The following is a 22,736-nucleotide window of genomic DNA, read 5'->3' on the forward strand; positions in this document are numbered from 1 at the left end:
TTCTATTCTCATTTATTAATTTCTTCCACCCATCTCAATCAGATGACTGGCTTGATGATACTCATGACCAAAGCAGGCTTTGCTGTCGCTCATCGCATTTTTTTTTCCAACTTGCATACTTACTGCATATTTCTTTTTGTCATTTGAACCTACGGGTTTTACCAACGCCATTACTGGCCACCATCGCTTGAAACTTTTCTCTTTTTTTTTTACCATTGGCGTCTCGGGTGTCCAAAACGGACAAATTTTGATACCAAGGCCAGGTCTTGGAAGATGAAACAGACCTGTCTGCTTTCTTTCCGCTTGGTACCTGTAATATTATCGGCGGATCCTTGTTTTTTGCCTTGCTTTACTTTGGCTTTCGTCTCTGGCTTGATAGTTTCATGTCATTCTTCTATCTGTCTATCTTGCCACTTAGATACGGCCTTTATGTGCCTTCCTCTGTGTGTTCAGCATCCGTGTGATGAAGCTGCTCAGCTCCTCTTGGACCTTGTGGCATGCTTTATGGGTGAAAGATTGGATGATGAATACCCCCCTTGCGCAGTCTCACAATAGAGTTCGACGTTAAGCTTCATTTGTTTCGCATGACTCTGTAAACACGTATGGCATCAAATCTAGATCTAGTAGATCCAAATCGTGGCTTCGGGCTATTTGTTGATTAGAACGGAGATAGCGATAAGCCCCGAGGACACTCCGGGGCCTCCAACCCAAATTTTCCCTTGCACATCCTCTCCGCATTAGCGAAAATGGCCGAAGAATCTCATCCGGCATACCTCTCGCCTAGCGAGCTGGGTACAAAAGACTAGTATGTGTCCTTTCTAGCCGCACCCTCTGCTCTTCTTCGACGCAAGAACGGGGAATTCCCACACCCCGCTCTGCCCCTCTATGAGTGCTGTATACAGCAAATCTCCCACAGCAAATGCAGCAATAGATCAATCGGGCCACCAATTGATATATAAAATTACCTCAGATATCCAAGCGGTTCTTCAAACGGAAACTAACAATCCAAATCTAGCTGGGAATCCTACTACGCCCGCACACTAGCCCACATCTCGCACGAAGCTCCCAGCAAAGACCCCAATGCCAATGACAAAGACCAAGATGATGACGATGCCGCATCCACCGCTTCCGATCTAAATGAAGAAGATGACCCTGGTACATCCTGGTTCTCCGAGCACAACGCCCCGCAAAAAGTCCTCCACTTCCTCACGCGCAAGTCATTCCCCTTGGCGCCGCGCAATACAGCGCACAAAAAGGGCGGCCGCCAGCCGACTGTTTTAGATCTTGGGACTGGGAATGGGAGTATGCTTGCGCTGCTTAGGAAGAGGGGTGGGTATACGGGACATCTTGTTGGTGTTGATTACTCGCGTCAGAGTGTTGAGCTTGCGAGGGAGTTGCAGCGTGTGAAAGGGCATTCTGCTTATCGGAGTGACTCTGAGGATGAGGATGATTCGGATGATGAAGAGGAAGCAGAGGCTGAGGTCGAGGCTGAGGCTGGATCTGATGATTTGCCGAAACAAGAAACACCCATTCGGTTTGAGGAGTGGGATATCCTCGGCTCTAAGGCTCTTCTTTCTGAGACCGGTCTCGAGGTATCGCCCTCTGCTTCCGAGGAAACACTCCCCTGGTTCCCCTACCAGGAAGGTGGTTTCGATATCGTGCTAGACAAGGGGACGTTCGATGCTGTCTCGCTAGCTGATGATGCGAAGACCACTCGTGTCTGCGAGCGATATCCTGTTATTGCTCGGCGCTTAGTGCGTCGTGGCGGGTTCTTGATGGTTACTACCTGCAACTGGACTGAGGAAGAGCTGGTGCATTGGTTCACTAGTGATCGGAAGACTGGAGATCGGTTGGCGGTTTGGGGACGTGTTGAGTATCCTCGGTTCCGGTTTGGAGGACATGAGGGACAGGGAGTTTGTACGGTGTGTTTCCAGAGGGTTGGGGATGCTTGATACTAAGTAGTGGGTCTGCGGAATACCATGCGAACTATACCCCCAAGCAAAAAAGAATGGAGTGCAGATAGCCAGTATAGATATGCTGAATATAATACAGAAACATTTCAATCATTCCAAGGCAGATTTCTCTATTTAATGCTCATCTATATATACTCGTCATCTCATCATGCAAAATGATAGATCGCTCAAAAATGCACCTGATACCATCATCAAAGTCACAAGTATAACTTACTCTCCCTTCCTCTTCAGGACAGCAATAACACACCACCTCTTCTGGTTCTCCGTACCCTCCCCTTCCCTGACCGGTGCCCATTCCCTACGAATCTCACCCCCATCCTCCAACCTCGCAACCAGATCCCTCTCATAGATCCTCTCAGTCACAAACCCATACTTAGCAACCGTCTCAAAGAAGCCGGCAACGATCGCTCGCCCCGTATGGAACCCAGCAACGACCCACACCTTTCCACCCGGCGAAAGGAACCACTGCATCGTGCGCGCGAGGTTCTCATGCTGCGAGCGCATCCAGAAACAATCCGCCGCGACAATGCGCGTGAAGACACCCTTATTCGCCGTCGCGAACGAGTCATCTAACACACCCCATTCGTGCGGATGCATGGACACTTTCCCCACAACCTCGGGCGTGCGCTTCGCTAGGTTGTGCTCAATATTGAAAGCGATTGCACCGCTGAACGCAGGCGAGGAGGGATGGTCAGTTGCTGTAACCATTGAGGCGTTGGCTAGGGCGCAGATTACGGAGGGAAGAGCGGCGCCTATATATGATATGAATGCGTTAGTCGATGTTGAGGGTTGAGAGGTACAGTATAGACTGTACCGAATGCGAAAGGTCGAGCCACCACTTACCAGCTCCTAACTCGAGCACACTCTCGCCCTTGACACCCCACAGCTCCCGGTTCTCTTTTTGCGCTTCTGTCTCTGTTTCACCTGGTGCTAGAGGCGTATCCGCTTCCTCGACACCCTCTGCAACGACCATCGCCGCGCTCCAGAGGAAATGCGCAAAGAGCTTGCGTCCCTCGTCGACTTGGTTCACTGAGCCATCTGGCTTGGCTTGGCCTGCGGCGATCTCTTCGGAGCGTTTCTGGCTTTGGCTTGAGCTCGGGTAGCTGGGGACCATGATGTTGAGGTCGCCATAGCGCGGGGAGCTGTAGAGGAGGTGTTGGCCTGGGTCGCCGTGGAAGGAAGGAGCGTCGTCTGGGAAGAGGTGGGGGAGGGAATGCACCGAAGAGATCTTCGGGTTCTTCGTCGGGTTCGCTGTTGGCGTCTTGATTTTGGAATTCTGGTGCTGGTGCGCTGGGTGTGGTGGGGTGGTTGCGGCGGGGGAGGGGTCGTAGACGTGAATGAAGCATTGCTGCGGTTTGGAAGGGAGTCTTTTGGCGCTGTTTATGGTATTGGATGCGTCGGCATGCAACGTAGACTTCCGGAAGTTTGGATTGAAAAGTCAATTGGCCTATTATGTGAGGCTGTCGCGATCGGGATCCATGGGTCTGATCTTTATCGCTCTTATCTCCAATGAGGATTTTCTTACATGTTTGCACTGTTTGACATATTAGGTAAGATTGCCTCCACCTCGGCGCTTTTCAGCCCTGGGGGTCCGACCACGTCATGCGAACACAGAAATGGAGAAAAAGAATAATGGGGCATATGAAATTCATTTGCATTGGACTGGTTGTGTTTCCGTTGTAAAAAAAAAATAAGTTGGCATAAAATAATTTCAGCAGCTACGGTACCTCCCGGCAGCTTTGAGAATTGGATCGACAATGATCTGACTTTTTAGCCCAATGATACTAACAAGAGGAATGTCCCGAGGGCCTCAGCCGCAGGGCAAGAATGGCGGGCCAGGAACATTAGGAATGTGCCAGAATCAAGAAAGACCAGGGGGTTCAATGGCCCTCCTATTGCGCAGGCCCTGAAGGGCGCCAAAAATAATTCCGCCCAAGTGCTCGTGCGCAACAGGGTAGTGTGACGCTCGGAGTAATGATCCTCTCTTGCAGGCGTTAGCGTGCGAGATGGCGCGACCTGATCGTAGGATAGTTATGGTGACCTGAGCGATTACCTAACTGACACTTGTCCACGGGTTCCAGGAAGGGACGGATGTTGCCTTGCGCTAGACGATAAGCCACAATTCTTTGCCACAGCACAGATGATGTACTTCCTGAACTCCATACTCCGTACTCCGTACTCCCTATGTTCCTGTCCGTAACAAAGTCTATACTCAGAAGGGAAATCGAAATTATATAATTTATATCCGTATCCGTTATCAGGTGATTCCATTGACTAAGCCCAGATGACATCATTGGCTCCACCACGTCCATTGGTCTTTCACGTACTAGACCGGCCGATGCTATGCAGGTGATCTGGTCGATACATGGGAAACTGGTACTTTCCAAGTCACACTAGTTCAGGTTCTTGTGGTCATCTCCTATCAATACATAGTCGTCATGACCCGGGTGGGAACCAAGTAACTTGATTGGTACTTGGACCCAGAGTCCAGTTGTTCAATCTTGTGACCCTAGTTGATCGTCAGGCAACTGAGAATTTTTTTTTTGTTCACGGATATCATTGTAAGAGTTGAATGTTATATAATAACCTTGATCTATCCAGAATTGAAATAATATTTTTTTTATATCCTGAGCCTGGATCCATGGCACTACCCTTCCCCTGGAACGCCATCCGAGCGCCAGGTATTATAAGACATTGATAAAAAAAAAAGATTATGCCCAACATTCGCCATAGGAGAATTCGCTTTCAAAGGGTTTGAACATTATGTATGTCTTTAGATAAGTGGATCCACTCTACTCTCAGAGTCATCGCGACCCTTGGACAATTTGAAGGATATAGGAATCTATCGCAACGTAGCCAAGTAGCAAAGTAAGAGAGATTGTCATAGTCCCAAGTCATATATAACTTCCAAGTTAGTAAAAATACCAAGTGTATGTGTGACCGGTGATCGCCTCTTTTCCCCCCCGCATGCTCAAAGGGAAAGGCCCCCGCAAACCTGAGCGATTTTGGCTCATACCGGCCCTCTTTCTCTCCTTTCTCTTTTTTTCCCCTTCCACATTTCTTTTTTTGGATTCCTTCACATTTTTTTGGTTCCCTTTCCTCATTTCTACTCGCATTGCTCTTTACCTCTACATCTCCGTCCCGGAACTCTGCCTTATTTCATCTTCCCTGAATTGAGGGCAACTGTCCTAGACGATCAATTCCATTGGAAGCTTCCTACCTTTTTTTTCTTACCATGGCCTCATTCAAGGTAGGTGTCCAACATGGCAATCTTGCCTACCACTTTCTCTTTGGACCAGACTAATGTAGCGGCCTCTTTGGGCCATTCACAGGAATTATCCATGTCGCGCCCTCTCCCCAATCCGAGCCAGCGGCATCAACACGCGCATTCGATCTCGCTCGGTGCTCTCAATCCAAACCACCGGGTAACTCGCCGAAAGAGTGTCACCACCGCCGCTGCCAATGCTGCCGCCGCAGTCGCTGCCTCCATGGAGGATGGGGAGGCTACCTCGCTCCCTATGGGTGCGCACCGCCGCAGCCTCGCCGGCCGCAAGGGCCAGGAGTCCGGCTCCGTCGGAAACGTATCTGGCTTCAGTTCCTACCTCTCCCGTAGCATCAACAGCCCCAGTCAGGAATCACCGGTCGCTCGCAAAGGTTCTCCGGGCTCAGACCACTCTGATGGCAAGCCCAAGAACCGAAACCGCCGAGCCAGTGAAGGTGCCCAACTCAAGACCGAAGGGAAGCGTGCCTCGACGGCCATACGTTGCGATCGCTGCGGGAAAGGGTATAAGCATGGCAGCTGCTTGTCTAAGCATATGTGTGTATCCCCCTACCGCTCGGCCGTCTTCCTCTAGCTCGATCGGGAATATGCGCCACGTCGGCTCTGTGCAGGTCGCCCTCGTGGTTATTCAACTCCCCATTCGTCATTGCTCCCCTTTCTTCCATCCCTTTCAGCAACATTTGATTGACGTGTCTTTTTCCCGTGGTATCTTAGGTGGGAACACGACCCAGCATGGTCCGTTACTTCGAAGCTTCTTATCTCCAAGCATCAGCAGGTTCAACTGCTGGAGGCCGCCTCCGTTTTGGTTACCATGAACCACGATGATCCACCCGATGAGTCCGCCGAGTTGGAGTCGGAATTATCGTCTGGATCGCCCGACGCCCTGTCTGAAATGCGAGATGGCATCAGTTCCACTGAGACCACGCCGCCCCCAATGGACTCGGAGGATGATGACGACTTCGAGATGTCCGGCATGCCGGCACAGTGGGCCAAACGCCCCAGCGTAAGCAACGCCTCCGCTTTCTCTCGTTCCTACCAGTCCATTCCCTCCAGCTCGTACAACGAAAGTGCTCCGCTGCACTCGCCTACATTCTCCCACTTCCGCCACTCGAGCATCGACACCCGTCCCTCGACTGCGGACACCCGGTTACACGAGGATGATGAGGCAGATCTTGCGGCGGCCATCGGCCTGTGCAATTTTGGGACTCCTCGCACGGGGCCTGTCTCCATGACCCCCGACGTGCCACCAGTGCCTCCACTGCCGGCGCGCTACTTGGACTCAGGCAGCCACCCGAGCAACCAGGGTCTCTTCTCCCCTCGATCACGCCCCTCAGAGGAGTTCGCTCGCCGAGACTCCGAGGTCAACATTTTCCTGGCCCGATCGCTCAACCCGTCGCTGTCTTACAAGGTGTCGGATGAGCGTGAGGCTCGGACTGCCGGTAATGAGGATGCCCAGAAATCCCGTCAACGTCGCAACGCCGATGTAGACTTTGGTAACCGCTCCGCGCCGGTCGATGACGACGATGGCGGTGTCTTTGGCCACATGGAAGAGTAAATCTTCCGTTGGCCTCTGCGTCTGCGCGTCTGCGTACCTCCAACCCAATTCCTGGGTCAAATCGGCTGATGTCGAATGACCCCTTCACGATTCTCATGTACGAGCTTGAGCGAATTTTTTGAACCTTCTTGTTTACATGTTTATAACCACTCCAGGTGGAGAATAGAGCTCATGTCGAATAATCGTTCAGTGCTCTTTTCTCAACTGAAGTGTTTCACAATTCTCGGGACCTTTTTTCTCTACCTTTTGAGATCCCATGTATCAATCATGTCTCCTTGGCCCGCTTTGTGCTTTTTTTTTCTTTGTGTCCTGTTTTGCGGCTTATTCTGGAAACCCCCATAAATGGCCTACTCCGTATGGCCGGCGCATACTTATTATCCCCATTAAATACTTATATCCATAAGGACATGACACACTTCCATGTCCTCTATGCTTCTCGTTTGTCTTTTTTTTTTTTGTTCTGTTTTGGTCTCTCACCTCGCACATATATACCAAACCCACAAATTCTACGATCCGCTTCCCTACTTTTCCCATATGTGTATCTCGTCCGTTCTTTTCCCTCTGTCTCCTTTCCCAATCTCTTCTATATCTCTCGCCTATGGCCCCTCACTCTTGTGAACTCAACTAACCCTCGGACGGGGCATACAATGAATATATCTCATGAACGTATATTGTTCTAGAATGTAGATCCTTATGTCATTTTTGTATCAACGTACCTGAACATCATAGGCGGGGACTCAACGACCCACTACGGGGTAGAGGTCCAGCTTTTTTTTTTTGTGGAATCTCTCTTTCGTCATAGATGAAGACACAGGATGAAACATGAAGTTCAATGTGCGACAACCCGGCTCTAATATAAACTATTATAGGTGTTGATCTCTTTTGGGGAGAGTCCGCCGTGGTCTCCGGCAGAGCAGTTGCAGAATAATACAGATTTCTTGTTGTTAATGATTCAATTGTGTTCTAATACGTTAGTGAGGTGTTGGGATGTGCCAAACTGAGTATCCATATGGCATTTTCTAGACCACAGGTCAACATACATAGATCTCTCCTCCTCCTCCTCCTCCTCCTCCTCCTCCTCCTCCTCCTCCTCCTCCTCCTCCTCCTCAATCCAAAAAGCGTGAGCTCGATGAATCTGGCATTCTTCAAAGCAACTTAGCACCCAACGGCATATATAGTAATGGTGAAGTTTAATCAAGACAATGGCGAAACGGTATCAAGGATATCATGTGCATTCTGGAGTCATGAGCAATAAGCATAACTTGAGCTAGTTCGTTAAGCAATCAAGGAATGAAGCACAAGTATAAAAACAGCAGAAACAAATAAAGAAACAGGGGTATTAGCAGTCTTTGGATTAGCATCCACCTCCACCTCCACCACAACCCCCTCCTCCACCTCCACCACCACAGCCTCCTCCTCCACCTCCTCCACAACCACCGCCGCCGCCGCCGTCTAAGTAACCAAGTCAGTATGTGCAAATATTTCTATCGAAGTCAATGAAGAAGACTTACCACCACCTCCTCCTCCTCCGCAAGCGCCACTGCCTATACAGAAAACACATTAGCATTGATTGTAGTATACCGAAGTTCATTGAGAGACTTACTGCATCCTCCATTACCATTGCCCCCTGCGCAGCTACCTGCGGCTGCGGCACCACCTTTTGACCAGTCAGTTTCACGTAATACTTCTCCAAGGGTGTCAGAAGAACTTACCACACGTGCCGGCACAACAGTTTCCAGCGGCGCCTGCAACGACATTCATGCAGCCAGGGTTACTTGCGTACGAATCACAGTTGATGGATGGGTCCATCATGTACGGTCCATAATATGGCACCACGATCGGGTACCCATATGCATAAGGCATGTAGTAGGGATAAATGTCGGCTTGATTATTAGATGACTTGGAGTCGGATCGCTGACGGCCACGCTTCTGGGCACGTCGAGCTGCCTTTTGGTAGCTGCTTTGTAAACGCATATATTTCAGAGCGCCAGCCTTCTCAGTCGAATCGGACAGGTTTGTTGGCCGGACAGCGTTGTGAGAAGAGATATGCGGGTTTTTGTTTGGGTCGGACGATATATCGGGGCGATCGTGCAAGAGATCTGCAGCGGCTCGGGCGCGAGAGGCCGAGCCAACAGTGATCAAGCGGTCGTACAGGTCTGGTGTTCGTGTCGCCTCGCAGTACCAGCAGGTGCATTCGCTATATATGCCGCCGTCGGTGGCACGGCGGTACATTTTGCTGGTCCAGGCAAAGCCGTCGGAGAGTTTTCCCTCGTCGACTTTATCGTCGTGGTCGATGAATACGCGAAGTCCAGTAGCTGTTGACTTGAGGGTGCTGTATCTATAATACCACGATGGGCTGAGTTGGTGTGTGTGCCAGGCCAGGTCGACGTCCAGTGTGGGCACGGCCATATTCTTTGGGTAATCCATCATGATCTGGAAGAACACTTCGTACTTTTTGATCAGCCGGTCCATGGTGTCGAAGACTGTGGGCGAGTGCAGCCAGTCAATTTGGTCCATCTTATCTACGAAGGTACCTTGTCTGATCACGGCGCCCACAAGGTCTAGCGCGAAGGGACCGAGATTATCCCAGTATCGAGACATCATTCGTCGGAAGTGAATCTTCTCGGCAGGCCGGATAACAGTGTGGCTGGTACCATGCGCGTTCGTCAAAATCTTTTGATCGCGTAGCTTGGTTTCGAGTTCCTCCCTCAGGCGGGTGACGTTCTGACACCAATCCACTCGGCCATCAGTGAATTCCATCAAGCTCTTTCCGGCAGCCTGGAGGACTCGTGTGGGGAATAACATATACCGGATGGCCCGGTGAGTGAATCGAACCTTTGGGCCCTCGGGAATTCCTTGGAGGTTGGTGAACGCCCCGGGCATAGGGAATCCATCGTAAAGGGTTTCTGAAAGGTCTTTTCGGAACTTTGCCACCTTGAGCCGGCCGTGGTCGATGATGTGGTCACAGCCGACGCATTTCACTTCAAATGAATTATCGGCGTAGCCATTGCCAAATTTGAAGGCGTTAGCAACAGTGTCCCCAAAGTAAGCATCTGTCCACGGGACAGTGTTTACTTTTTGGCAGCACGGGCAATTAACCTCCTTGGTTGGCTGGTCATGCAGATTGTTCCACTTGAGATTCATTTTTTCCTCGAACTGATTCTGGGCTTGTTCGGAAACCGTATACTCGAGAGTATGGTTGTTGATGCAGCTATCTATCACTTCCCATGGGAATCCCGTTGCCCAGGTGCTAATTTTACCATATCGAATGCAATCCTCAAGGAAGTTCCGGGGATTCAACGAATGAGCATGCCAGACCATTAAGATATCTATAGAGTAATTAGTCGACGGCCTTTTCGCCTTAGAATTATTACACTTACCTAGCGGGGGTAGATTGTCCTGGCTCCATGCAACTACTGTATCACAGTTAATGATATTTTCATAGTCAATATCCTCCAAGTCACTGATAGTTGCCATCGGCCTTGACCGGGGAAGGCCAATAGACCACCACTTGGTATATCGATCAACCGCACGCGCTGTATATACGGCCCAGCGCTTTTCGCGAATACGAGCCCGCGCTTCATTCAGCGAATCTGGGAATCGCTCAGCTTCGGCATCGTTGATCCCAAAGAGGCCATCGTCACTAGAGATAGTATCTCGCAGGTCTGCGAACACAGCCAGAAGCTTGAGGTGTGCAACGCACTGATCGCGAGTGACGGTAGTTGAAGAAGACGTTGGGGGCCCCAGATGCAACTGTGGCAATGCTAATGGCGGCTGCTCGACCTTGTCGGCGGAATAGGAAGGTGGTCGCTCACTGGAAGACTCGCTGAGAGCCTCCGATTGATTGGGTGCGTCTTTGGGTTTTTTATCCGTTGACACGCCCATATTGGCATTTGATAGAGGTAGTATGTTATAAAGAAGATGTAAGTTATTGGGGTCTGACAGGTGTGGTCGGGCTGGGTTTTATATTAGTTAGTGAGCACTAAGTATCCCATTCATATCCGAGTACTCCGTACAGTCCGATGAAGCCAAGTCAGCAGGGCGTTTTACCTCCCTGATCTTTCATTGCCTGAAATGGACAAGTTAGACGAGATGTAACGAGGATGATGGCCACTAATTGCCCCGGATAGTTCAGACCTATACCACATTTGGCCAAGCCTCCTCGGAATACAAAGCTTTTATGGAGAAGGAAGGGCTTTTATATTTCCAAGCCAATGATCTGAAAACATCTTGTTCAATCCCATACTGGATTGGATACAAAATCTAGGGCGGAGCCGGGCGCGATTGCACTGCCTTGCTGCCTGGGTGGCTTTTGTCCGGCCCCAAGGCTTACTTTTTGCTGATCAAGTGGGGAGATGCACTGCATTTTGTGAGCATGAGGTTCTAGTGTCTTTCTAGTCTTGATTTCATATGCTTGTACTTCGTATTGATGATGACATGAAAATAGTAATTTCCATGTACAGCCCCGTCTACTGTCACGTGGGATATGGAGCCATATAGAGTCACGTGGTAAGCCCCTCTGTGCTGAGTCATCGATATTCCGGGAAGAAGTGCGCTCACCGAGTGAGAAACCAAAGAAAGTTGAGATTGGTTTGTTGGAGAAAGACAAGGCAAAGGAAAGGATCAAACCAAATTGCAATACCTGGATCGAGACTCAACGGTGTCCGTGAATCCGTTCAAAGCTCTTTCGCCGTTCAAAACAGAGTTCTCGACCAGCAAAAACGTCATCCAGCCTGGCTTCTCTCGGGCGATCGAACGGCATCGGAGAGGGCCAGGCCCAAACTCTTGAACCGATTTCGAGCGTTGATAATGCTCCTATTGGCACCAGTCCCGTAATGGCGGGTGTAAATCAGTTGCCAGTCTCAGTTGCCGCCGATGGCGTGCATGGTCGCAAACGCAATATGGCAATTGCGGGGATCGACAGTTCTCCGGGGAGTATGGAAGATATGGATGATAATGATGCGCGCGAGGAAAAGCGACGCCAGCCAGTGAAGCGCGCTTGCAATGAATGTCGACAACAGAAAGTAGGTTTAGTTTATCACTGCAAAGTTCTCGCGATTCTTCGGTTTGACTAACCTTTTCGGATTGCCACAGCTCCGGTGCGATGTTATTCAAGATCCATGGACCGATTGTTCGCGATGCCGTCGACTGAGGCTTGACTGTAAAATTGAATCCAACTTCAAGCGTGTTGGGAAGCGCAGCCGAAATGCGGAAATGGAAAGGGAAATAATGGAGCTCAGGAAGCAGATTGCTAGTGGCCAATCTGTCCCTGGAATGTCACAGCAACGAGCATTGACCGCAGGACAATTGACTCCCAAGCAAGAATCGAGTCAAGTCAGTCCTGCAGTCTATCAAACCCCATCAGCCATGTCCGCAGATCAGTACATGGGATCCCAAGAAGCTGTTGCGTCCCTCCTGGACCTTCGTTCTGGCTTCGATGGCGCCAACTTCATGAGGAATGGTGGACAAATCAAACGAATTGAGGATGTTATGGTTGTCCCCGAAAAAGTGGCAGAACTGTTTAATATGTGAGTCCTAATCTGTCAAGTCCTCGTGATGGATCCTAACTTGTTTCTGCCAGATTCTTCACATACTACCACCCTTTCCTTCCATTCTTGGACCGAAACCAGTCCCCCGAGGATTATTATAGCTCCTCTTCGTTGCTTTTCTGGATAGTCATCAGTGTCGGTGCGCGACGCTATCAAGGCGATTCAAATTTGTTAAACTCCCTCGCTGGTCCCGTCACCCGCCTGGTCTGGAGCACTCTAGCAGATATTCCTCAGAGCTATCATGTTGTGAAGGCCCTCGCTCTACTTTGCTCATGGCCGTTCCCGACAAGCAGCACCTCAACAGATCCGACCTTCATGCTATGTGGAATGATGGTACAGGTTGCTATGCAGCTTGGTCTCCACCGGCCTTCACACACCCAGGACTTTAGCAAATTCCGAGTGGAACTGATTGAAGATGAGTTGAAGGATAAGGTGCGAACTTGGGCGATTTGCAATATTGTTGCTCAAAGGTATGTACAAACCCGCAGTAAATTACTGCTCGCCTTTATCTCATGTTTTACTTTGCAGAGTTTCCACCGGCTATGGACAGCCATCATCCACTCTTTACGATTGGACATTGTCCTCGAGCGATTCGCTAGACCCGAACTTCAAGCTGCCTGAAGATATAAGGCCAAGATTGGAGATCGAGAAGTTTTGTGACAGAGTCACCCGAGCGCTTTACACAAATCGACGTGATCCGGTTGGTTTAACCAGCGACCATGAACGCTCAACGATGATTACCTTTTTGTCGCGAGACTTTGAGGAGTTGGAAGAACAACTTAAACCGCAGAATGACTGTAAGCTTCCAAGCTTCAAGTTGGGATACATAGGATGCATGACTAACGATTCCAGGTATTACTGACTTGTTCCTCCGTGCTGCTAACCTTCATTTGCACCTTTCGGCATTCTTTGATGAGCCAACTACTAAGAATTATCGCGAACGCCTCTTATCTTTGTATGTCGCGACGACGACATTCCTCGAGGTCGTTCTGAACCTCGAGACTGACGTCGGCCCGGTTCTCTCTTACACCCCATACTATGTCTACCAGATGATGGTTGCCGCCGGTTGCACTCTTCTGAAGCTCTGCAAGAGCTTCTTCGCTTCTCACATAGACATGGAATATACCAGGAACCTATTCAACCGTACAATATGGGCCATCCGGGGGTGTCAGCATCCAGCAATGACCTGCCCGAACGGCTTGCTGAAGTTTTGGCTCAGATGTGGAGATTGGGAGGGGCGACTCACCGGTCTAACAATAGTACCGATGTTGATGACTCCCTGCGACTCAAGGTACGCTGCCGAATGAGCATGTCCCTGCTTTTCGATTCTGTATGGCGCTGGCGGGAGGATGCCAGAACGAAGGGCCGAAACATTGAAGGTCAGTACCCCTTTATAATCTCAGGTATACATACATCTCTGACCCTCCATTATAGCCTATTTGAAAAATCCAACAAATCCTGACTCGGCAGCCGACTCTTCGGCCACTTCATCTGTCGGGCCTGCACACACATCTACACTAACCCCTGGAATCTCTGGGAACGATCCAAGCCTTGCCCCTGCACCCCTGCTATCTCAGGCCAGTCTTGGGATTCAACCATCTACAACCCAACCCAGTGGACTCCCAAGTGGCTTCATTGAACCTAATTACGAAGTCTTCGATCCGTTGAACTGGCTGCTTGACGGCTTGGTAGACTTGCCTTATTCATACTCCACAATGGGTGGGATAGAATCCCAGGGCATTGTATAGATTGGCCTGCCTAATAATTACTTGGCGTTCTGGCTTCTTTTTTTTTGCTTTTCCCCCTCAAGGTTGCAGGCGTGGCTTGCATTGTCTTGTATCATTATACCACACATTCTATCGCTGATACTTCCCAGTGAGTTCTATGTTCTTTCTATATCCGTCTATATTTCTTTTGGGTTTCTTTCCAATATGATGCTATATTTGGCCAGAACTCCTTGTCTGAAAAAATCCAGAGTATAGTCTGCAATTATAAAGTCCGGTACATTATGTAGGTATATCACACTGAGTTATTTTTGTGGCTTTTTGTAGGCTCAGATTCGCTCCGTAGAAGCAATCCTAGCCTGACATGGTGATATTATTGCTTTTCTCTCATTTCATCCTTTTCTACTGGACGAAATCTATATAATCTCAATTGCTCGCCCTTCTTGTCCATATTTTCTTTGCCTATTGTTTCTTACATCAAAATGGCTTTCCTTTATAAGCTTGATTGGACCGAGGTGGAAGGTCGAGATTCTGCTATAGCACTGTGCCTCTTCATTCCCTTTATCTTTTGCTCTGTGGTTGCAGCCGCTTTGGTATTTACTTCATATGCCATGGCTAACGTTGGTGACATCCCATCTATCTGGTGATAGTTGACCAAAAAACAGATTCACATGCTAATATCATTTTCTGAACCGACAGAACCACGTTCCTTTTCCTGCATGCAAAGACTGTTTCTCGATATTATACCAACAGTACAAGTTTGTGGTGGATGGACCGGGTATGATAAAGAAGGGCTATGAACAATTCACCAATGGCTTATTTGAGATCCCGCGGACATTCCGCTTCGGGCAGGTCATATTATGCCAGCCAGAGTTGATTGAAGAACTAAGAAATAAACGGAGCACTATTGTCTCTCCCGAGCCATGGATTGATCAGGTAGGGCTTTACAGTGCATTGTCGACGTTTACGCTGACAAAATATTCTACACAGCTCCTTCAGATCTCTCATGTTATGCCTGGCTATTTCCCAAAGGGGATGGGATGGCCAAAGATCGCTAAAACTACGCCTGGTCTGATTCGTGTCACGGCTTATAAACACCTGCATCGGTACATGCCTGCTATGGATCAGGCAATTATCTCGCAGCTGCAGACCCTAAACTTCAAAGACGGAGGTAAGTGTGAGCATTTTTCTAGTAGAGACAGTCTCTAACGTCCTGAAATTAGAATGCCGCATTGGCTGTTTTGACTTGGCATACTCGATCGTAGCCCGCAGTGGTAGCTTTGCTATTGTCGGTTCGCGGCTTTCTCAGAATGAGGAATATCTCAAAGCTGTCAAGGATCACATCCTTGGGATGATAGTGACCACTCGTGCACAATTTCTCATTCCAGATTTCCTAAAACCGTGAGTCAGATGCGTCTCTAATCTTATTTTCCGTTATTTTCCGTGGGCTAAGACCACAAACAGCTATATTGGTAGCCTCATCAGTCGTCTCGCCACTCTTGGGACTAGTTGGGATATGCACGCCTCGCGCAAGATTCTGCTCAAGCACTTCGATGCACGCGCGGCAGAATATCACACCGATATATTTAGTGACAATGGACCTAGTGAGATTAATCTCGATGAATCCGAAGATCCGGTATCCCTGCCTCCTCTTCCACCCCCAATAGCGCCATGGCTGAACAAACTATAGGTTGAAATCTTCCAATGGCTGTATGAGAGCAGCATTCTTCGGAAGCGATGGACATACACAGAGGTGATAGGGGAAATGCTACTTTTGCAATTCGCTTTCATCTATACCACGTCCTATGTAGGTATTCCATACGCATGTCATAGACCTGCAACCTGCTGATTTAACCACCAATAGGGGCTCTACGGCGCCTTGATTGAGCTAGCTCGGCGTCCCGAGTACATCGCGCCCCTGCGTGAGGAGATTAGTTTGGTTTTTTCCGAAATGGGACCAACCGTTCCAGCCTGTGATGGCATGGTTTTGACAGATAGCTTCTTGAAGGAATGCCAGCGGCTGCATCCCCCTTCAGCACGTGCGTCTGTATGCAATCAACAGCGGGAATTGCGCATGGCTAATGCAAGAATTCCTAGTCTCTGCCCATCGGGTCTGCGTCACTGACCTCAAGCTATCTAATGGTTTGTTCTCGCCTATCTCCTACCAGGCTAGGAAAGAGATGTTGAGCTGATCAAGTATGTGATGGAATAGGCATCACCCTCAAGCAGGGTTCCCACGTTGCGGTCCCAAGTGGAATCATCCAACGATCCAGCGAGCACTATGCAAACCCCGACGGATTCGACGGTTTCCGGTTCGCCAAGCGTGCAGCAGCTGGAGCCAAGGACTCCCGGCTAGTCGACCTGAGCCCTGACTATCTGGTATTTGGAATGGGCGCACATGCCTGGTAAGTCTTGTTTCTGGCTGGCCTCTTTTCTTCTCATGCACTGGTTTCAAAGCCAACCGACCCGAGCCTGTCAGCTGATTTTTGCTCGTGTTTGCAGCCCTGGACGATGGATGGCTACTGCACTCATGAAACTCGCCTTCGCGCATATCCTGAATCAGTATGATATACTCCTGCCTAATTCGGCTTCCGCTCCCTTGACCGGCTCCCTTTCATTCGAGGAGTTCTATGTGCCCAACTTCGGGCTGAAAATTGCTCTGCGACAGCGCTAGCAAGGATATCTTGAGGTGATGGACCAGGATGTCTGGGCGCACGCCAAAGCAAACAGGTAGAATTCTGATCATGTTTCGGCCGGGACATATTCATATTTATTTCAATCAATGTAGTGCTAATAGCATCGAAATAAAGTGTACACAAATTGGCTAAACGCTTAAACACCGCTCCGTATCTGATAAGCTGATAAGGTCTTAGCTTCGCTTATCTCCCAACTGTCACAACTTCATCTCTTCATCTTTGTCCATGCCTACTTGAAGTTATCTCAAATCATGGCTTCATCAACCTCCTCGAAAAAATCCCGGCCTCTGCTAATTCCACATAAACGCGCTCTCTTGCCCTTACCAACCAACAAGATAGGTCCGAAGGTATACAAAGTCCTCAATCCTAGCGCCACCCCTGCAGGAATAAGCATCAAAAAGTCATACGAAGAGGCCACCGAAGAAAGAAAAAAGCCCACAAGTTCCAGCAAGCATAATAAAAGCACAGTCGAAAACGAAGAAGACTATGAGCCCCAACCGCCGCGCTTCGAAGTATCATTCTCTATGCCGCCACAACCTTTCCTTGACCCACCAACCTGGGAAGCGATGCTCAAGCACAGCCGCGAGAGACTCTCAGCTCAGTCAGTAGATGATGGATCGGGTTCGGGGGTGGATCATGAAGATGAATCGGCTGAGCGAATGAGACAACAAGTGGAGCGCGAGACGGAGTATGGGTCCATGGCTATTCGGGGCCGGTCGAGTGTACGTGGGCGTGGAAAGAGAGGAAGGGGAAGAGGCAATGTCTACTGGGGTGGTAGACGCTGATATTCATGGGATTGGGATGAGCTAGATCTTTTTTTAGATACCCAATATTTGGTTAATATGACAGGTATGACCATCTCAATAGCCAGTTGCTTTATAAAACACCTAGGCTTCGATATTTCTTTCCCATAATTCTTTGGTTAGAATAATTGGTGCTAAATTGGTGCACATCCGGGTCCGTGTGCTCATATATCAATACATTACTCAATAAACCCAACATCTAGCCAAGAGGTTGTTGCTTTGTAGACCGACATACCCATGTCACACAAGTGACACAAGTGAAAGCAAGGGAGGTTGAGATCTTGGTTCTGTCCTGGGCTGATGAACTAGCTGGGAAGTCGATACGGATACATGCTAGAAGTGAACAAAACAGGTTAATGATACATCTAAGATAAAGAAACTTGACAAAATCAGGCATAAAAACAATAATATCATCATCATGGGTTCATGTTTCATCATCATCATCATAGATCTCATGTTCAAAAGATCATCTCGGGGCATCGCAGCAATTTCAAAGACCAAAAAAAAAGAAGCAAACGCATCATGAAATCGTCGGGTAAGTGTTTGAAACATATCCAATCATAAATATGGGAATAACATGAGAAGGGGAGAGGGACATCGTTTAAGTTATCTCATGGCCACTTCGGCTGTAGCACTAGATGCCACATAGACAGGGCCACCAATGCTCTGCTTGAGGGCTTCCCTCCGGACAGCCCGTTTTCTCTCGTCTCGTCGCTGGCGCACACGGCGCAGGCGATTCCGCACATTACGCCATGACATCGACTGGAGCCGCAGTCCCCAACGAGAAAGAGACCGGAAGCGACCCGGGTTTAATGGGGATCCTGTTCGGAACATGCCCGGATCAACCAAGCTACCATTGCTGGTCATTCCATTGAACAGGCGTCTCATTTCTGGGCTGCGACGTGCCAGAGCAGGTGGGCCATCAAAGATGATGCGCCGCTGTGGCAAGCCTAGAGAGTTGTTTACAATCAAGGATTCATCTGGACGTGGCAAAGATTGCCGCGTCGGTGAGATTTCTTTCTCTGGGGACTCCGGCACGTCCTCCCAGAACCCGCGGGGTCGCCAAAACGGATATAAACGACTGTCCATTTCCATTCCTGCGGTTCGGTTCTTGGCTGACTTCATGGAAAATGACCGCGCTATATTGTTGAAGGAATCCGACCGAGGGCGTGCACTCCAGGTACGACGGACGGAACTCCATCGTCGACCAAGACCTTTGTTGTCATCTTGAGCTTCATGTAATGGAATCGAGGGAAGAGGCCTGGCAGATGGTGGCTTGGGCGGGGTGCGAGGGTTCTTTAAAGGTGAGTCGGCATTGAATGTTGCGATCTGCGGTGCATTGTTGGGTGTACGAGGGGGTTGGGGAAGATCATATGAAATTCCAAACGCATGGAAAGGGTCTCTTGAGGAGGCCTGTACCCGAGGGTCAACAAGCAGCAGTGATCGGTTATTGTGTGCGAACAGACTGACGGCTGTGGCCTCTTGAATTTCGATGGGCCCTGGCGAAGATGATGGAATTGAGCCTTGGGTAAAAGGCAAAGAGGGAGGACGCAGGGTTGCCATATCATCTGAGCCAGCAAAAAGGGTGTGCATATTGGGAGCTTCGAGTAGGCCATGGCGATCAGGCGAAGCCAAAACGTTGTGGCGAGGCGGGGACACTGGCTGGTTCTCACGACTCTTGTGCACCTCGAGGTCCATGGCTAAGTCATGGCTTCGTAGACTGTCGGAAGTGAGAGAAGCTGCACGAGAATTGTTCCGACTCGTTGGCGCAGAAAGCGACGAGCTTCGTGGTGGTATGACGGGACGATCTGTGGGACGACTTCGCAGGCTGTTAGAAGTGAGAGAGGCCGTGCGAGAATTGTTCCGACTCGTCGGCGCAGAAAGTGAAGAGCCCCGGGGTGGAATGACAGGCCGCACCATGGGACGACCCCTGGGATCGGTCTCGCGAGACCGAGTTGACACTGAATCAGACACAATACGTTTCTTCTGCCCTGGAATATCTGTGCGGCCCGTTGATGCTGTCGGAGGACGACGGGTTGATCGCTGAGAGCCAGGTCTAGAAGAAGCATGACTGTTTGGACGGGACTTGAGAGATGAAGTCCTTTCCGGTATGACCACCACGTTGATAGTTTCGATATTGGGCTGTATTACACTGTTGCTAGTCTTGGCCGAGAACGACGTCTCCGGTGTGCTGCTTCGGAAATCCTGGTTGGAAATACGAGCAGCCTTGTGGACTAGGCGGTGCTGGGATTCAGGGATGGAGCCATAAGATGTACGTTCAGATCTTGTTATGGGAGAGCTGACAGACCGCAGAGAGCTTTTCTTCTCAGTATGCCGGAGCATTCGTTGGGCTTGTTTGGGAGTATCGATGATCATAGCCTCGACGGTGGATGTCGAGGAGATGGTTGACAAAGGACGGATGTCTGGTCCACTGAGCCTTGCTAGACCCTCCGATGATGATGACCCAATATTCTCACAGAAGTGTTCGATTGGGGTACTTGCTTCAGCTTCATGCGCACCATTGACGCGGTCCCGTAAGCTTTTTTCTCTCATCAAAGACGCATCCAAGTGCTTTACATCCAACGCTTCTCTACCAGGGACTGGGCTATAGGCCAATTGAGTGTGGTTCTGGGCAGACTTTCGCTTTCCAGCTAACGGTGTTGGCGACCCATCGATCGGTTTTGCGGCCCAATGCCCATCAAAAGACTCGAATCTTGTGTCGCATTCAGTTTCGCCCTCTCGTTGAGAAGCAGGTGGTGGGAATTTTTTTGTATTTGACAAGTCTGAAAGATATTCATTTGAGGCGTGTGGCTTTGATGGCTGCCTTCTTTGTTTTGCCGTCGGGGTCACAGTCTGAGATATGTTGACCGGGGTGACCATATCTTCTCCTGGTGAGATACTCTCCAAGGCCGTTTGGAATGAATCGGCTCGGGACGACGATGAGAAATAACTAAATTGGTTCAAAGCAGGTCGCTTATTCGAGTTCGTTTGAGGCGGCGTGACATCCGGGGTCGGAGGCTTAGAGGGACGGCGAGGGGTCAACATGCCAGATGTCGGTATTTCTGGCAGAGAAGAATTCATTTTCTGGGGCGTTCGTACGTCAACGAGTTCTTCGTGGGCTGCACCCGGCGGTGTCAAGGGAAGCGACGGCGTCGCAGTATGTTTCTCATCTTGATCCGAGGAAACTGGTTGGATGACTTCGATGCTAGGAACAATTACACCCCGCCGAGGAAGCGTCTTGTGAGACCTTAAAAGTGGCCGTTCAAATGATTGGAAATCCTCCGACGGCCCCGTCACTTCCACGCCCGGCATCTCGGAAATAGCACACCCAGCAGGAAGACCTGAAGCATCCACGGTCGCTTTGGTGGATTCGACTGGCGTTTAGATACCTTTGGATATCATAGTACGAGTAGGTTGTCTCGTGCAGAGTGTCGCAAGGGTCGCATCGCGTGCGAGCACTTCGCGACTAAGATGCGACCAATAGTTAAAGTCAACAGATCCTAAAGCCCGAAGGCTTTGCTTTGTCTCTTTTATGATGCAGGGGGAACCGATCGTCCGTGGTATGTTCGAGTCCGCCACAAATGACAAACAACGGTTCAGTGTGGAGTACGGAGCATGGGCATTTGCTTTCACAAACGAAGACTCTTGCTCGACCTCTCTGTGCAATGTGAGCTGTAAGGGTGGAGATGGAGTATATTGCCGAGTGGCTGGGGAGTCCAAACCCAAGCCCTCTTATCGCCTTGTTTCAGCTAATTATGAGGCAATAAGGAATGATCATTCAAATCATACGGAGTATATGGTAGAAGAATTCAAAGAAAAAAACATACATGTTCAAAAAATGCTCGTGTGAAAGGTTTGATAATATGACGAAGCGGTTTTCGTGCCCCAGTTTCCCGCTGATTAGCGCTTGCTTCCTATTCTGGTAATATTGATGCCTTGCAGCCTCATCTCACTGAGACCTCATCACACTAGTGATCACACTGCAGATCCATCACACCAGCTTCTACAATATGGGGGACTTTTCAAATTCTGATCCCACCATTAATGGGAATTGGTCTCTTATCAAGACTAATTTCGGCGGTATAGATTCATCCTTGGGTGCGAAACAGTGATTAGTTGCTACATCCTGCAATGAGGTACCTATACGCTCGGCCTCATCTACTTCGTACAAATCAGGTCTATCTGAAGACTCGAAATTGAATGTGTCAAAATATTCCTAGATATACTCCATATATTTATTTGAAATCTTATGGCTCTACCGCAGCCCTTACTTGGCATGTTTGGTCCTTGATGCAGGTCTAAAACACATACATTCCTTACGATGCACATCCTTATTTCCAGCTCTCACAAAGGAAGGACTAAAGATCTCGAGTAGCCCAGCACCAAAGTATATATGTGAATATGTGATTATTAATAAAAGCACCGCAGTGAAATTTTGTAAACACATTTCTGGCTCCTATTCCAACTTTCACAAAGAACCGATCCTGTGTAAGTAACTGATCTTTTCCTGGATATATAAAGGCCTATATATTCTTGCTCGGAGGCTGTCATTATGGGAAGATCATTGAATATCGAAATGACATTTGTAACGGGAGTGAGTCTGCGAATGAGAAATGTATACGGAGTAATGTATGTCATATGTACTCCGTAGGTGTTCCCCAATAAGATCCAGTGTGCTTCCACAATTAGGTAGTAGGGAAGAGAGATTGTGAATGATAAGCCGGCAATCTTATATGAATCTGCTCATAGTGATTATCAGGTTAGATTCTATCAGTTGGACTGATGTTCGCAAGAGAGAAGGTTCAATCCTGCAGTGCTACCTTTATAGGTAGATATCTACCTCGGTAGGTATGCTGTGTGGAGTTGAATTTCAGGGCTGTTACTAAGCACGGCGTCACTGGAGCCCGGCCCTCCAGAGCTACATGTATGTACATTGTATGCACTTGTTTGGCTCCATTTGAGAGTTTCTCCTACTCCGTAGATGACTTGATCTACATGACCATGTGGAGTCGGTCATTTATGATATATCAAAATAATCCTGATACTTCTATGTTGTACATGAATAGGGCGCCATCTCATACTTGTGTGCGCACTCCTGGCTCGATATGTTTGCGCTTATGAGTAGCATTCCAGGGCAGGCTTGATATGCCCATCTG

At 49.2% G+C, this 22,736-nt stretch overlaps 9 protein-coding genes across 9 annotated transcripts; 5 read left to right on the forward strand and 4 right to left on the reverse strand.

Annotated features, from left to right (window-relative positions):
• Positions 1-746: 746 nt before the first annotated feature.
• On the forward strand, positions 747-1,952 carry N7500_005041 (putative S-adenosylmethionine-dependent methyltransferase; the record flags this gene model as incomplete). Its single annotated transcript, XM_056676186.1, has 2 exons — positions 747-805; positions 1,016-1,952. The coding sequence occupies 2 exons, from the start codon at positions 747-749 to the stop codon at positions 1,950-1,952; spliced, it is 996 nt and encodes a 331-aa protein (XP_056531186.1).
• A 231-nt stretch (positions 1,953-2,183) lies between these two features.
• Positions 2,184-3,518, reverse strand: N7500_005042 (putative nicotinamide N-methyltransferase; the record flags this gene model as incomplete). Its single annotated transcript, XM_056676187.1, has 3 exons — positions 2,184-2,725; positions 2,817-3,349; positions 3,499-3,518. The coding sequence occupies 3 exons, from the start codon at positions 3,516-3,518 to the stop codon at positions 2,184-2,186; spliced, it is 1,095 nt and encodes a 364-aa protein (XP_056531187.1).
• Positions 3,519-5,236: 1,718 nt separating this feature from the next.
• N7500_005043 (putative C2H2 finger domain protein) lies at positions 5,237-6,808 on the forward strand (the record flags this gene model as incomplete). Its single annotated transcript, XM_056676188.1, has 2 exons — positions 5,237-5,790; positions 5,968-6,808. The coding sequence occupies 2 exons, from the start codon at positions 5,237-5,239 to the stop codon at positions 6,806-6,808; spliced, it is 1,395 nt and encodes a 464-aa protein (XP_056531188.1).
• A 952-nt stretch (positions 6,809-7,760) lies between these two features.
• On the reverse strand, positions 7,761-8,423 carry N7500_005044 (uncharacterized protein; the record flags this gene model as incomplete). The annotated part of the gene is made up of 4 exons (XM_056676189.1): positions 7,761-7,910; positions 8,186-8,260; positions 8,320-8,352; positions 8,412-8,423. 4 exons carry the CDS (start codon positions 8,421-8,423, stop codon positions 7,761-7,763), a joined length of 270 nt encoding a protein of 89 aa, XP_056531189.1.
• An 83-nt stretch (positions 8,424-8,506) lies between these two features.
• N7500_005045 (uncharacterized protein) lies at positions 8,507-10,693 on the reverse strand (the record flags this gene model as incomplete). Its single annotated transcript, XM_056676190.1, has 2 exons — positions 8,507-10,137; positions 10,189-10,693. The coding sequence occupies 2 exons, from the start codon at positions 10,691-10,693 to the stop codon at positions 8,507-8,509; spliced, it is 2,136 nt and encodes a 711-aa protein (XP_056531190.1).
• Positions 10,694-11,643: 950 nt separating this feature from the next.
• N7500_005046 (putative C6 transcription factor (Leu3)) lies at positions 11,644-14,105 on the forward strand (the record flags this gene model as incomplete). The annotated part of the gene is made up of 7 exons (XM_056676191.1): positions 11,644-11,832; positions 11,903-12,336; positions 12,390-12,827; positions 12,886-13,154; positions 13,210-13,564; positions 13,618-13,736; positions 13,792-14,105. 7 exons carry the CDS (start codon positions 11,644-11,646, stop codon positions 14,103-14,105), a joined length of 2,118 nt encoding a protein of 705 aa, XP_056531191.1.
• Positions 14,106-15,092: 987 nt separating this feature from the next.
• N7500_005047 (cytochrome P450) lies at positions 15,093-16,755 on the forward strand (the record flags this gene model as incomplete). The annotated part of the gene is made up of 8 exons (XM_056676192.1): positions 15,093-15,252; positions 15,305-15,482; positions 15,546-15,717; positions 15,772-15,888; positions 15,946-16,120; positions 16,179-16,223; positions 16,294-16,486; positions 16,584-16,755. The coding sequence occupies 8 exons, from the start codon at positions 15,093-15,095 to the stop codon at positions 16,753-16,755; spliced, it is 1,212 nt and encodes a 403-aa protein (XP_056531192.1).
• A 273-nt stretch (positions 16,756-17,028) lies between these two features.
• Positions 17,029-17,562, forward strand: N7500_005048 (uncharacterized protein; the record flags this gene model as incomplete). Its single annotated transcript, XM_056676193.1, has 1 exon — positions 17,029-17,562. The coding sequence occupies one exon, from the start codon at positions 17,029-17,031 to the stop codon at positions 17,560-17,562; it is 534 nt and encodes a 177-aa protein (XP_056531193.1).
• A 624-nt stretch (positions 17,563-18,186) lies between these two features.
• N7500_005049 (uncharacterized protein) lies at positions 18,187-20,892 on the reverse strand (the record flags this gene model as incomplete). Its single annotated transcript, XM_056676194.1, has 1 exon — positions 18,187-20,892. The coding sequence occupies one exon, from the start codon at positions 20,890-20,892 to the stop codon at positions 18,187-18,189; it is 2,706 nt and encodes a 901-aa protein (XP_056531194.1).
• Between the last annotated feature and the right edge of the window lie 1,844 nt (positions 20,893-22,736).

The sequence above is a fragment of the Penicillium coprophilum genome (genome assembly GCF_028826855.1).
Source record: "Penicillium coprophilum strain IBT 35676 chromosome Unknown utg000004l_segment0_segment0, whole genome shotgun sequence".
Lineage (NCBI taxonomy): Eukaryota > Fungi > Ascomycota > Eurotiomycetes > Eurotiales > Aspergillaceae > Penicillium > Penicillium coprophilum.